General features: G+C 37.3%; 1 protein-coding gene across 4 annotated transcripts in view; it reads right to left on the bottom strand.

The window, feature by feature from the left end:
* Nucleotides 1-10,340, bottom strand: part of LOC110442175 (uncharacterized protein C9orf84-like) — a 33,131-nt gene extending 22,791 nt beyond the window's left edge. For 2 of the 4 annotated variants that reach the window (XM_021485653.1, XM_021485655.1), the window contains exons 1-9: nt 10,218-10,340; nt 8,708-8,807; nt 8,142-8,271; nt 6,395-6,506; nt 5,013-5,191; nt 4,631-4,799; nt 3,030-3,129; nt 1,299-1,428; nt 519-638 (exon numbers count right to left, since the gene is read on the bottom strand). In XM_021485653.1, the coding sequence (XP_021341328.1) occupies nt 519-638; nt 1,299-1,428; nt 3,030-3,129; nt 4,631-4,799; nt 5,013-5,191; nt 6,395-6,506; nt 8,142-8,271; nt 8,708-8,743 (976 nt within the window). In that variant the 5' untranslated portion in view covers nt 8,744-8,807; nt 10,218-10,340. Of the gene's footprint in view, nt 1-518; nt 639-1,298; nt 1,429-3,029; nt 3,130-4,630; nt 4,800-5,012; nt 5,192-6,394; nt 6,507-8,141; nt 8,272-8,707; nt 8,808-9,213; nt 9,264-10,217 lie in introns of those variants that run through there. The other 2 variants (XM_021485654.1, XM_021485656.1) reach the window with 2 other exon arrangements.
* Nucleotides 10,341-16,191: the final 5,851 nt, after the last annotated feature.

Genomic DNA, 16,191 nt, shown 5'->3' with positions numbered 1-16,191 from the left:
CAACTGATGAATTAATGAAGCTGTACTGTCAGGGACCAACGACTGTTACAGTGATACAGATATATATACATTTTGGGACCTTTGACCAATGTTTTGTTTTGTACGCTGCACCTGTAAATATAGGTCAGGTTTAAGTAATGCCACATTCTCAAAGAGAAATCCAGGGTAGTGACAAGAAAACCACAAGGACCACTAATGAGCATTATCAAAAAGGTCAATATATCCACATAACTTAAGAAAATATCATTTGTTTCAATGAGATCATGATGGCACAAATCAAACTTGTTGATAGTTTTTATCAACATGCATCTTTCGTAAATCTGTGTTATAAGTTTGTCAAATAGTATTTAACATTCATCACATAATCATGAAAATTTGGAGCAAGCCAGTGAATATTGAATCAACTGCAACAGTAAGTTGTGGAAGCAGGGATGATGCTATCAGGAAAGGGGCAAATCACAGTTGTAAAATGGAAATTGTCATGCCTATAATACACATCAATTTTTCATTTAACTTACCAATTTCATTAATTTCTAAGAATGATTGTGTAAATTTCACTGGTGGTGTGGTGTCTACTTTTTCCACTTCGGTTTTGTACTTCTTATCAATATCTCTCTTCACCAATCTGTCAAATGTATCTGATAAAAACAAAATCAAAAGAATATCTACTTCTATGCAGTTACTACATGTATATGAAAGTGTCATAAAAACAGATACACTGGGTAGGTACAATAGCAGTCTATAATCTTTAAATTTTGAACTATCATTTAGTGTGGAGGTTAATTAAAATCATATTTAGTAATAGGAATGTATGGTTATCTGAAAAACAGGACTTCGTACAGTATTATTTTTGAGACACAATGAGAGATCTAGTAGAATTTCACAAATTTCCAATAGTGTCTTTTAATAGTTCTGGAAAATGGAGCCAGTGCATGGCTTTAAAACTGGCAAAGGCATCATATGTATCCAAATTGAAACCTTTATTTGGTATCAAAATATTCTTTTTTCTTCCCAAATTCCATGTTTAAAAGACTATTGTTTATGGAAGCGTATCTGCATTTGAACGTTATACACATTATTAATACAGTGTAGTTAAATTTGTCTTTTTTTAAATCTATACAAATTTTGCTATTACATGAGATTGGCTGATTTTCGATTCAACTTTCCAAATTGCATGAACCCCAAATAAATGCTGTCCATGGAAAAACAAACATCATAAAATCAATTAACTATTTTTGAGAGAACTACTATGCAATCATGTGCAAGTAATTGATCACAGAGGGGAGGGACCATCTAACCTGAAGCAGGACTTTTCACCTCCAATGGGCACGAGGTGCCTAATTCTATGGCAATCTTCGTACTGTTGTAAATTGCTTCCTTTCTGCCATTTTCTTTTTCAAAAGGAAACAAGCATTCTTCCAGCTCACCCTGCAATTATCAATATCATTACTCTGAGGGCATTTGTAAAAGATATTCTGAAACATTTTATTGCTATTAAAATCGACAGCACACCAGGACTTTAAAGATCTTTATAGAAATGGAAAACCTGAAATACAAGTCTGTGTGTCAGTGAAAATATACGCTGTATTAGGTATCAGGTCCATGTATACTAATGTTCTCAATTCCAACATCATTTTTAATTATCATACATGTATTCTTAATCCTTTCACCACTGTAGATCATAATGAACTCATCCAGATCAATGCATGGTAGCGTCTACTAAAGATACATATGGGTGAAAGGGTTAAAATTCAAAATTCCTTTCAAATGTTTTGTATTCACTTCTTTTGCAATTAATGTCCAGTTTAAATTTATAGATCATTTCACATTTTATTTAACCTTGACTTACCCGGAGTACACAGAATTTTAAAATTACTTTTTTTTATTGTAATAAAATTTGCACATTGTTGTCCAAGAGCAAATTTAACTATATAGTTTGAAGTACATGTATAAGAAGCCAAAAAGTGATTGATAGAGAAAATTGATAATGATGCCACATGTTCAAATCATAGTAAAATAATTCAGTTTACTTAGTTTTCTTACCAAATATTCAAATCCCATTTGTCAATTAAGACACGTAAGCCCCCCCCCCCCCCCCCCCCCCTAATTAAATGAGTTTTTCAAAATAGTTATGAACAATAAAGTGCCAATAATGAAGCAGTTTACAATCCACTTTTCTTATCACATACATTTATTTTCACAGTATTAAGATATAAATACCAGGTAACTGGACATTTAATTGTTTTGTGAACAAAAACCTAATTATGTCTCTAATAGGCAATACCTATATTTGACATGGAAGGTAATTACAGTACCTTAACATTGTAACAGTTTAAAAGCTACATCTGAATAGTTTACTCTTACTTGACATTTGACCATGATGTCAAGGTCACAGTGACTTATTGACAGTGCACTTCATGCACACCGTCTGTTGATGACACAGGCATGTACTGCAAGTTTCTTCATATTATCCTTTAAGATTTAAAAGTTACAACCTGCATAGATGTTCCTAAAAATAAAATTTGCCACTATTTGACCTTTGACTTTGAGATCAAGTTCAGATTGACCAATAGATAATGCACTGCATATGTACATAAGTTGTCCGTGGGTGATGCACAGATACAGCAAGTTTCATTAAGATTTTTTAAATGTTACTGAAAAGTATGCTCTTATGTGACCTTTGATCCTGAGGTCAAGATCACATTAGTCTATATATTGCAGATCAGTGCACATTGTCTTTTTATTAGAAGAACAGAAGAAGAACTTCCAGTAATGGAAAAAGAACCAGTACTAGCACAATCTGTCTCCCTTCATTTAATGATATGCATGGGTGTTTATATATTTTCATTGAAATATGATAAAATGTATTTTTAAACTTTTTAATGATCAATTACATTCTGAATAAACTGCTTTTAGAATGAAATACCAAATAAAACCAGCAATATTTGATTATTTATACCACAGACACTGGGGAACAATTATAAGTTCTGTCACTGAAGAACAACACTAAGTTCAATTTTAGTACATACATCTGCTTCAGTCAATTCAAATTTCTGCCAATCAAAGTCCAGTGAGGAAGCTTCACATCTTGCTATGTCACAATGATCTTCTTGACTCAAGACTTCTTCACTTCGAACAAAAAAACACACATTCTCGTAGCAATTTTAACCCTGATAAAGCAACAGTCTGGAGCGGATATTGTTACAACTCTAGAATATATTGTTCACTACTGTTATCAATTTTATATTTTCCACATAAATCTGAGTACTCCATTCAATATCAGACTCAATAGCATCTAGTTCAATAGTATATACTTAAAATTGTCTTAAATGTTTAAATTATTTAATTAAACATCATTAAATAAATGTATATTCTGACAGAGGTTCCTAATTACAGAACGAAATGCACCATAGAAAGTTATAGAAATGTCCTTTTTCTTGTAAACGTCGAAAAACTTGAATCAATATTTAACTCATAAATGTCACATTGATGGATTGTCATTAATATGGAAAGGGCAAAAAAGCCGACATCAAATTAAAACACCAGAAATAGCACAATTGAATTTCCCGACACTTCACTGTGAACACTAGTGCATACTCATTAATAGCGACGAAACAAGAATCTCTATTGATCAAGCATTGTGTTGGTTCAAAAAATACATCTGATAGAACTTTAACATTTCATTTCATTCCAATTCAAGGTTAGACTTGTAAACAGTGACCTTATCAACATTAACAAGATTAACCCATTGTGATCAACAAAATCTACATTCCTTCCTCGACACTAATATGATCAACCCTGTCTAATTCACGAATTGCATGAGGCCTGAAGGTTGAACAAACATACTTGGGTCTCGTTTTATCATCATCTTATAGAAAATGTACACAATATTTCAAATTTCATTTCAAAGAAAGACACTTAAATTGAATTTACTTTCCCATGTTTGCAGCATTATACGGGATTTTAATTTACATGAATTTTGTTTTAACTTCCTAGAATCACAGAAAATGCACCATGTACAGACTCAAGTCTGACAAATGTTATCAAGTTGCAGATTAAATTGAATAACCAAACCTACTTCTGTATTTCTTCGTGTTCATAGTATTAAAAAATGCAAATCTCTTCAGAAAGCAGACTGCATTTTAACAAAATTTCAGACCTTTAGCACAGAAAAATTGAATTGTTGATCTTATAAAAAACCTCTAAAAGATTGAAGCCCAAGATTTCACTGCAGAATTCAATCAATTAAAACAGCTTGCTTCATACCAGAACTCAATTACTGCAGCTAATGGGCACCTTCTAAAAATCATCACATTTTGGAAGAACATGCAAACAATTTTAAACAGTTTCATATCGATTTTATGTCTAATATGCTAGAATTGATAACTGGGGTGTAGTAGTGTCTTCTGTGAAATTTTCTCTTGGCAAAATTTGATGAATGTTCCTACATAGCTCTACATAATTCTACGCGGTGTAAATTGTTCTTTTGAATGTTATTCATGCAATTTTGTATCAGCATTTTGAAATGACAACTGAAATTACCCAACAAGAAGTTAAAAAAAATAGTTCCGTAATACTATAGTGTTTAATACCACATGAGGCCTGCAGGAATTAAGCAATAAATTCTTACTGTGCAATCCTGTCCTTTAGTGCCAGCAATCCCGAGCCTTTGCTATTCAGTGGATCTGAGGCTTGATTAGGATGCAGACGGCCACGCATTGCATTCAGACTTGGTAAATTTCTACTCAAGTCTGGAAGAGAATCTGACATAAACACTTCCTCCAGTTTGAATGAATCACCTGAAAATATTTTGTACCATAGTGTCACTGTGACTTCCTGCAAAACAATCTGATTTTGCAAGTGGCCCATAAGGCCTGTAAAAATTAATCAAAGTTTAAAAGATTTTGTTAAAATGTACAATCCAGATAACAAATAGGAAAACATAAATACTAAAGACCCCATGTGCTGCTTATTTATTTATAAGATAGCTATATGTAACAGTGGACACTTACTAGGGCTGGCAGATAGCCAATGCTGAATATCCTCTTTCAAAAATATTTCTTTTGTCTTGAGTGAATCAATTACATCAAGTTGCAATGCTTCTTGAAAGTCCTCTTGTGATGAAGGATTGGAGCTAGGAATAAACTCCCCAAGGTCAAATACTCCATGTTCAACACTGTCAAGTATGTCTCTGCAATACAGCAATGATAATACTTGGGGTCATATTAATGAAACTATCAAGCTCAAACCCAATTTCTTGTTTGAGTAATAAAATAATAAATAATCATATTTTTTTCATGATTTTGAAGAATTTCGGAGAGACTTCAAGCCAAATACCATTTTCATCATTACCACTTGACTTTTTGACATGTAACACAAGTTAAGTGAGTGACAAGAAAGTTGGTTTGAGCACAGAGTCCATGCTTGAGCATGAGAACGGTTCATGAATATGGGCCCAGGCCAATGACAAGACTTGCAATTGGCAAGCCATCTATTTGTTATTCCACTTTGAGAAAAAAAAAAACTAGTATTTTAAGACACTGTAATATACATCATTTCACTTGAAACTTGTCAATTTTGCAAAAAACAAAGAAAAACAGCATATTTTACTGACAATGTTACAGTGGACGTAGTTCATTCAGTATTTTTTTATTCCAGTGTCTTGTCAAAATAAGGTAATACAATGGAATATATAAGGACTATGTGATTTCGACAGGAAAGTGTTAACTTAGGGGCAAGTCTTTTTACTGCCTTAAACGAAGGATCCTCAAGTTAAGACAGTTAAAATCTCAGGGGCTCATCATTGATTACACTGTTTGTTTATGTCTTCAGTCTTATTCGTTACAAGTGTACTGACACACCATAAACTCAATCATGTTCAACTTAGTTTTGAATATTGATGTAAAAACATTTCAAAGCTGTCTTATTGATTGCATTTAGAAGCTGTTAACAACAAAACCATACAATTTTCTGTTAACCTCTATAAAACGAAAGTTAAGTTTAAACTGAATCAGTAAGGCAAAGTTTAGTACAGAAATAATGACAACTGAGTTTCATTATCTACCATCTTTCTTAATGCTTCAAACTAAGTACTGCTGTAGGTGAACGAACAACATACAAGATACCTAGCTGTACCGATTACGAGCAGGTCATGTACGTATCCCTGGTCCATAGAGATTCATACCAGGCATACACTTGAATTAAGACCAGAGAGATGCGTTGTCTCATTGATTTTACAAAACTCAACTGACAAGAGTGCATTTCATCTAGTTTAAAATTCCACTCTCAAGACGCCGCTTCACAATGATCGATAGTAATTAAAATTACCATACTAACTCCTGGGTCTACCAAAACTAAGCAGTTTACATAAATTTGCATGAAATAGGGTTCTTACCTTCCAAGAGACTCAATTTCCTTAATTTGATTAGATACTAATTCAGATAAACAAGTCAATTCAGCATTAAGTCGTGTTCCTTCAGTCTGTAGCAGCTTTCTGTCTACTGTTGCTAAAATGATTTGTATTTTTTTTTTATTAAAATATTAAAATAAAAGTGAACAAGCAAATTCGTGGAATTTATATCCCCGCTTTCAGGACATATTGAAGGTAAACATTATTGAGGTTAGGTTTAGACATGTGAGTATCGTGCTGTTGAGACATAATGGATAGCTTGGAACTCCAAGAAAATAAGCCTTATCTAATATTTGCTAGAGTTATTAAGTGGAAACTGCAGATAATGACTCTGCCAAATGGAGTCAAACTTGGCCGAGCCCTTAATGTGTTGAACCCTATTACAAAGTTTGAAGACAATCGGATACTATTTGCGAGAGTTAATGAACAGAAACGGAAGACAGTGATGTTTTTCGTTATTCAACGGGCCATAACTCCGCAAAATTGGGTCCGCTAAAAGTTGTCACAAAACTTGGTCGAGTCCTTAAGACATTTAACCATGGTACCAAGTTTAAAAAAAATTGGTTAACATTTATTGTAGTTATTGCACGGAAACGAAACGCAGCAGATAATGACGTTTTCGTTATTCAAGGGGCCATAACTCCGCCAAATGGTGTCCGCTGAAAATGGTCATCAAACTTGGCCGAGCCCTTAAGGTATTTAACCCTGTGAACAAGTTTGGAGAAAATTGGTTAACATTTGTTGTAGTTATTGCATAGAAACGAAGCGTGAAAGACAGACAGACCCAAATTAATATCCCCCGTTTCGGTGAAAGCGGGGATAAAAAATGCAGTAAATATTGTACAAGAGCTAAGCGGGTTGATTGTTTACAGAAAAAAAGTCGTTTTTAAGTGGTCAAATTTGCTTCATAACATTAATCTTTTGAATTAGCAAGGCACTTAATCAGGAAAATACTACTAAATACATACACATGAAAAAGTTCAAGGAGAATTATTTTAAAGTTTTCATAATATACAAATGGAGGGATTTTTAACCAAATCTGACCAATGGCATCCTTGAGCAAAGGGGACTCATGATCATTTTGTATGTATATTATACACGGAGGGTGTGGCCCCCGTTGGGGCAGGCAAAATTGTGTCCAAAATTGTGACAACCATTAAATGCAACCTGATTGCAGTGCTATATAATTAGATCCCCTTCATCACCAGGGTTTGTGCTGGGCACTCTATAAATGATATTTTTTTCAAATTAAATTGGTCCTTAAATTTAAATGGGATTCCTGAAAACAGGTGAGGTCCTTTCCAATTTCTATACTTCCAAAGGGTAAGGGAAGGGATGGTTAAAATTCAAATCCTGTGATTTTTAACAGATCTTATTGCTAATGAAGTGATTTACACTTTTTAATGATCAAACTTAGCTTGGATGTATGTATTCTGACAGACATCACTCTGAACCAAGAGAGATAACTCTTATACCAATCACACAAAAACAACAACCGGAAGCCTTAAATACTTCTATACGCTACATGAAAGCACGTAATAATGCATGAGAATAGTGATTCACACACTAAACCTAAAGAACATCAATTTACATTAATTATAAGTGAACTGGATTACCTAATCACATTGGGTTAAAATGAAGAAACAACATGGGTTTAAAAAAATCCCTTAGCTTTGTAAAAAAAACCTCTAGATCCACCACTGTATTCCTAAAAGCATCTTTATTGTCATACCTCTTTTCCATGGCTCCCTGAAGTTGCTGTCCCGTAGCTTGCCTGTATGGCTATACATATCCACATGCTCCAGGTGATGGGGTACAGAAACAAGATATTTCTGAAGTAACTTCTGCCGTTGACTAAGAGCCTGCAAAATCAGGGTGTAAAATAAGTGGTTGATCCCCTCACTGCCACAGCCCCAGTAAATATGCTGTCAGGCTATGATAAAATACACAATTTTATATTATTTATACTAAAAACTATTATACTTATTTACATACATTTTAAAATTTAAAATAAAGATATGTGTGTTCTTCTGAATTGTCAATAAGAGCTTGTATCCAGCTATTTCCCACTGGATATTCTGTCGTATGTGCCTGGTTAAATCTCTTGAATCAGCTATATAATAATTTTAACCTTTAAAGTCTTGAAATGTCTCTGTGTATTGCTCCTATTTTCTCAAATGCTCCCTTACTCCAAACGTTATTGACACCACTGCTTCTGATATCGAATATGTCATCTACTGTTGTAATTCAATACTTCAAATTGGCACAGATATATTTAGATTCAAAACAATTACTTACATTGTCCAAATAATCAATTCCTTTATAAATCAGCATGGTTCAAGTTGTGAAGAGTCAAATAATGGCAAAAACTCTCTGCTCCACAGCCAAATTCAGAATCCTACAATAATTAAATTCTATTAATTCATGATATGAAACAGGATGCGATTATTTAAGAGTTGATACAGTGATCTTTTAGTTGAATTTGGGGCCATATAAAGGACCCTTCCCCCGAATATTTTCTGCTGTATTTACCAAAAATCGTTGCAAAAACTACTTCCAAAAATCATGATTTGTTTGTGTGATATTTTCCCAAAATAACACTGCTCAGCCCCCTGTCTAAAAAAGGTAGAAAAATCACTGAGTTAGTCCTTCAATCCAGGGCGTTCAGAGAAAATCCTGGAAGATGAGAGCAGTGGGCCATTTAAAGCAGCATTTTTTAATCAAAATACAATTTTAGAGGGCCCTTTATATGAAAAATAATATTTGTGTGTAACTGATGTTAAAGGAGAAATATTTCAACATACCTGGTAGATCAATGACTGCAATAAAACATCATGGAATGCACGTAGTATTTCTTTAATGAAACCAAGGGGAATAGATTTATTAATTATGGTCAGATAATAGTGATTATACTCACTCCACTGATTCAGGGAGCATAACTCCATAAATTATAGACGGGTAATGGTGGTTATCCAACTTGTCTGAGCTCTCAAGGTAATTAACCTGCTTATTTAGTTTGCATGAAGTTAATCCATTAAAAATAACTTGATACATGTATATTTATTGAGCGAACACCATTTTGATAATTGAATAAAAGGACAAAACTCCTTAAAATACAGTCAGAAAATGGAAGTTTTCAAAAACATCTGAGCTCTCATGGTAAATTAACCTGTGTCACTTCTCAACAATCTAGGATGGGAAACACTATGGAGAAGATGACAGAATAACATCATTTTCATCCAATCATAGATGTCTGCCTCAAAAAGAGTACGAGTACATGTTATACACATAATACAATACTGTATAACGTTATTAAATATCTTCACCTTCCTGATACGAGTAGTACTCAGAGTCAGATTGAGTGTAATGGACTCTGCACAGCTCGAGAAGATATGATGCTTCAAAAACAACATGTGAAAATCAGAGAAATCTAGAAGGTTTAAATCTAAAAGTAAATCTAAAGTATAATTCTAAATAGGATGGCTACTGTATCTATAATTGGTGCGACTTGGGCCAGTGTGTGTGGGGATGGTACTTAACCTGGCCTTGAAGTCTTCCAGTGCATATATATCACCGGTATATCTCTGTTTATTAGACAATGTCTGACTTACGGGTTCTGACACTGGTCACCTAACACTACAACATGGATAACAAGCAGATTTAACTGCCACACCGGTTATTCAAAGTGAAAAAATAAATGTACCACCGGCACCTTTCTTTGGCCAAGGGCAAGGGTTACATAGATGGGCATGACGTTTAACTTCAGGACACAGCAGATGACTGCAAAGATCAAGTCTTAAGACGGTACCTGTACAAAATTATAAGCCTTCATCAAAGTCACATATCCGACACATGCACACCAAAAACATCATCGTAACAGATCAAGTTGGAAAGTTGACACTTTTGCTCCTTTCACTCAGCTCTAAGCGTATCGTCTGCTTTCAGTCTGGATCATTTGGACGTTTGACAGCAACTTTACAAGAAGTTATAAAAAGCGGGAAATATGAACTCGCATGACACACAGGGACTTGATAACTTGGAATTCCGATTTGATTTTTTTTCTAGTTGCCTACCAACCTCAATATCTTTCAATTTAAAATCAAATCCTAGCAAGCCTTACTTTATTTAAATCAAAGGCACGTGTGACCTGGAGAATAAAATGCCGATTCTTACTATGGACGAGATAGTTCTATATTTAAGCTTATGTATCGTTAATCAGTGATTTCAAGTTACACACTTAAGTTTTTCCTATGTAAAATTTATAATGAATCGACTTCAGTTGTGTATATAAATTGACGCACAAACCATATTACCGATATGGACTAGTTAAAATTATCTTCATAAACGGCGGTTGTTTTGATATGGAGGACATTCAATTTTACAACCAGTTATTTTCACTACTCCAATTGCACAATGCGTAACTTCTGTTGTATAAATGCGAGTTGTCACTCTTCGAGACACACAAAGAATAGAATATGTATGCATCAGCCCATTCACTTTATAACCAAAAGTATCAAGACTTTCTTGATATGTTCTGGACATCAATATATATTTTACTTGATCGAGTCCTTATCACATACTCGAGAAAACCCCTTTTTGTCGAAATATCACCTTTCTTTTAACATTGCATTGGACGTTCTGTTCAGTTGTCGTTGTTAAATATACATGTTTCTAGGAATAGCTAATTGCTAAAAAAAAAAACCACCGCAAACGTGATGTGGCGCCCTGTATGATGGGACACGGATTTTTATGTCCTTGGATTTAGGATAGGGACATTCCATCACGTGACTTTCAAATAGGTTGAAACCTGAGTCTTTTAAAGTAACCATTAAAAGACGTCGCTCATCAGGGCATCTGCATGTTCATGATTTCGTGACGTCATCGTTGTCCCATTGTGACGTCAATCACATGGAATATTATTCAGCAGACAAATCTTTAACCCTCGGAATGATTATTTGGTTGTCTAATCTCTTAAAACGTGTAAAATTACTATGAACACCTTAGTTTAGGTCCAAATATACTAAAAATAGCTATAACGAATTATCATGTCCCTGTCGTGTATAGGGACCTAGACCTGAACGTGAAGTATAAGGGGACGTGGCCATGTACGTTACAGGCAACGTTGAAATTTACGTGGTGTATAGGGGCATACGGACATGTACGCGATCAATATGGGGACGTGGACATGTACGCGATATATAGTGGGACGTGGGCACATACGTGATATATATAGGGGGACGTTGACACACACGTAATATACAAGGGGACGTGGACGAACACATGATACATGAATGTAGGGTGACGTGGAGATACAAGTGGTATATAGGATGACGTGGACACACACGTGATATATAGGGGGACGTTAACACCCACGTGATATACAAGGGGGGCATGGAAACACACGTGGTATATAGGGCGACATGGACACACATGTGATATACAGGGGGACGTGGAGACACAAATGGTATATAGGGCGACGTGGACACATTCGTGATATACAGGGGGACGTGGACACACATGTGATATATAGGGGGACGTGGACACACACATGATATATAGGGGACGTGGACACACACATGATATATAGGGGGACGTGGACACACACATGATATATAGGGGGACGTGGACACACACATGATATATAGGTGGACGTTGACACACATGTGATATATAGGGGGACGTGGACACACACATGATATAAAGGGGGACGTGGATACACACATGTGATATATAGGGGGACGAGGACACAAACTTATCATGCAGGGGGACGTGGACACACACGTGATATACAGGGGGACGTGGACACACACGTGATATACAGGGGGACGTTGCAATTTGACACACACTTGATATATAGGGCGACGTGGACACACACGTGATTTAAAGGTGGACGTTAATACAAACTTGATATATATGGGGACATTGACACAGATTGATATATAGGGGGACGTTGACACACACGTGATGTATAGGGCGACGTTGACACACACATGATATACAGGGGAAGGTGGACACACCCATGATATACAGGGGGACCTGGACACACACGTGATATACAGGGGAACGTGTACACACACATGATATATAGTGGGACGTGGACACACACATGATATACAAGGGGACGTGGACACACACATGATATACAGGGGGACGTGGACACACACATGATATATAGGGGGACGTGGACACACATGTGATATACAGGGGAACGTGGACACACACATGATATAATGGGGACGTGGACACACACATGATATATAGGGGGACGTGGACACACACATGATAAACAGTGGGACGTGGACACACATGTGATATACAGGGGGACGTGGACACACACGTGATATAATGGGGGACGTGGACACACATGTGATATACAGTGGGATATGGACACACACATGATATAGGTGGGATATGGACAAACACATGATAAACAGTGGGACGTGGACACACATGTGATATACAGTGGGATATGGACACACACATGATATACAGTGGGATATGGACACACAAATGATATACAGGGGGACGTGGACACACACGTGATACACAGGGGGACGTGGACATACACGTGATATACAGGGGAACATGGACACATACGTGATATATAGGGGACGTTGACACACTCGTGATATATAGGGCGACGTTGACAAAAGCTTGATATATAGGGGGACGTGGACGCACACATGATATATAGGTGGACGTGGACACAAACTTGATATATAGGGGGACGTTGACACACACATGATATATAGGGGGACGTGGATACGAACTTGATATATAGGGGGACGGTGACACATACGTGACATATAGGGGGACGTGGACACACACATGACATATATAGGGGGACGTGGACACACACATGATATATAGGGGAACGTGGACACACACATGATATATAGGGGGACGTGGACACACACATGATATATAGGGGGACGTGGACACAAACTTGATATATAGGGGGACGTTGACACACACATGATATATAGGGGGACGTGGACACATACGTGATATACAGGGGAACGTGGACACACACGTGATATACATGGGAACGTGGACACATACGTGATATACATGGGAACGTGGACACATACGTGATATATAGGGCGACGTTGACAAAAGCTTGATATATAGGGGGACGTGGACACACACATGATATATAGGGGGACGTTGACACACGCGTGATATATAGGGGGACGTGGACACACACATGACATATATAGGGGGACGGGGACACACACATGATATATAGGGGGACGTGGACACATACGTGATATACAGGGGAACGTGGACACATACGTGATATACATGGGAACGTGGACACATACGTGATATACTTGGGAACGTGGACACATACGTGATGTATAGGGCGACGTTGACAAAAGCTTGATATATAGGGGGACGTGGACACAAACTTGATTTATAGGGGGACGTTGACACACACGTGATATATAGGCGGACGTGGACACACACATGATATACAGGGGGACGTGGACACACACATGATATAAAGGAGGACGTGGACACACACATGATATATAGGGGGACGTTGACACACACGTGATATATAGGGGGACGTAGACACACACATGATATATAAGGGGACGTGGACACACACTTGATATACAGGGGGACGTGGACACACACATGATATAAAGGAGTACGTGGACACACACATGATATATAGGGGGACGTGGTCACAAACTTGATTTATAGGGGGACGTTGACACACACGGGATATATAGGGGGACGTGGACACACACATGATATATAAGGGGCCGGGGACACAAACTTGATATACAGGGGGACGTGGATACACTCGTGATATATAGGGGGACGTGGACACACACGTGATATATAGGGGGACGTGGATAATATATAGGGGGACGTGGACACACACATGATATATAAGGGGACGTGCACACAAACTTGATATACAGGGGGACGTGGATACACTCGTGATATACAGGGGAACTTGGACACATACGAACTTGATATACAGGGTAACGTGGACTAACACATGATATATAGGGCGACGTTGACAAAAGCTTGATATATAGGGGGACGTTGACACACACATGATATATAGGGGGACGTGGACACACACATGATATATAGGGGGACGTTGACACACACGTGATATACAGGGGAACGTGGACACACACATGATATAATGGGGAACGTGGACACACACGTGATATAATGGGGGACGTGGACACACATGTGATATACAGGGGGACGTGGACACATACGTGATATACAGGGGAACGTGGACCCCTACGTGATATATAGGAGGACGTGGACATACAAGTGTTATCTATAGGAGGACGTGGACACACACGTGATATATAGGAGGACGTGGACACACACGTGATATATAGGAGGACGTGGACAAAAACGTGATATAGGAGGACGTGGACACACACGTGATATATAGGAGGATGTGGACACACACATGATATATAGGAGGACGTGGACACACACGTGATATATAGGGGGACGTAGACTACCGGAATGATTGATAGGAGACTAGGACAAGCACGCGATGTGTGTTTAAGAAAAATATAATTTTAGAGAAGGCTATAAAATATTGTTCACATAACCTTTTTCTAAAACTCACGCATCGGTTAAGCCAGCGATGACTACAGCTAGAGGGAATGCTGTGAAATTAGGCTTTGCTGAGCTAATGTCAAGTCTGATGCGGTTAGCAGTTATAATTATTAATTCTAGAGAACAATTTTCCTTGGAAGAAGCAATTTCTCCAACTATTACAATTTTCTGCTTGGTTTTATTGTTAAGCTCCTGCCAATATTAGCGCTGTCGTGCCAGACCAGCGAGGCCTTCTCACTGTTCTGTGTTTGCTTCCTCTTTGGGGATCGAAGACATACAGAATAACACTTCGACAAAAATAAGAAAAGGACTGTTGCCATGGCAACAAAATTTAATCTGGAATCTTTCGAATCGGTCATTATTCAAAATAAACGTCTTGAGATAATTGAATTTTCCCACTAATTCAAAAAGTTGCCTGTGTGACCTTTTCCGGCACACAATTCCCGACGAAAATCAATGGTCGTAGGCTGTAGCGCGTTATAGCCACTGGTTCTGTTACACGACAGGTTGTGTTCCAGCTCCCCCAGAACGAAGTGTCTGCGAGAGGGCGCTCCGCCTGATATTTTGACCTATACAAACGGCACTCTAAACAGAAACCGTTTTCATTAATAAACAAGAAATGCTTTCTGCACAAGTCACATTGCGTATATTTACGAGAGCGCCCGAACTCATTATCCGACTGGCCTCTACCGACATGAGCTAACCAATAAAGTATTTTTCGACAAATTGAATTCCAATCCTCGAATGCCTTCTACATATAGACCTAGAGTTGTGAGCTCTTACGTCCCTGAGGCTTTGAAGGTTTTCATTGAATGTTTACCCCACGGCAAAACTCAACTTAGGAAAGTGCCAAAATGTCAGCAGATTGGATGGTTCTTCTGTAATTAGGACCCCAATCATTTCGTTCTGACTGATTACATAAGGAAAATGGAGGTAAGCAATCAGAATTTACAAAACTGATACAGTTGACTGATAGCAAATAGCTGGATAAATGTGTAAAGTCCTAGACTACTGTACAGTTCCCTGATTATCGAACAATTGAAACAAAGTGTCACTCCCTGACTAACGAATAGTTTAAACAAGGTGTCACTCCCTGACTAACGAATAGTTTAAACAAGGTGATACTCCCTGACTAACGAATAGTTTAAACAAGGTGATACTCCCTGACTAACGAA

The sequence above is a fragment of the Mizuhopecten yessoensis genome, unplaced genomic scaffold (assembly GCF_002113885.1).
Source record: "Mizuhopecten yessoensis strain PY_sf001 unplaced genomic scaffold, ASM211388v2 scaffold716223, whole genome shotgun sequence".
Taxonomy (NCBI): domain Eukaryota; kingdom Metazoa; phylum Mollusca; class Bivalvia; order Pectinida; family Pectinidae; genus Mizuhopecten; species Mizuhopecten yessoensis.
This window is presented reverse-complemented; position numbering and strand designations above follow the sequence as displayed.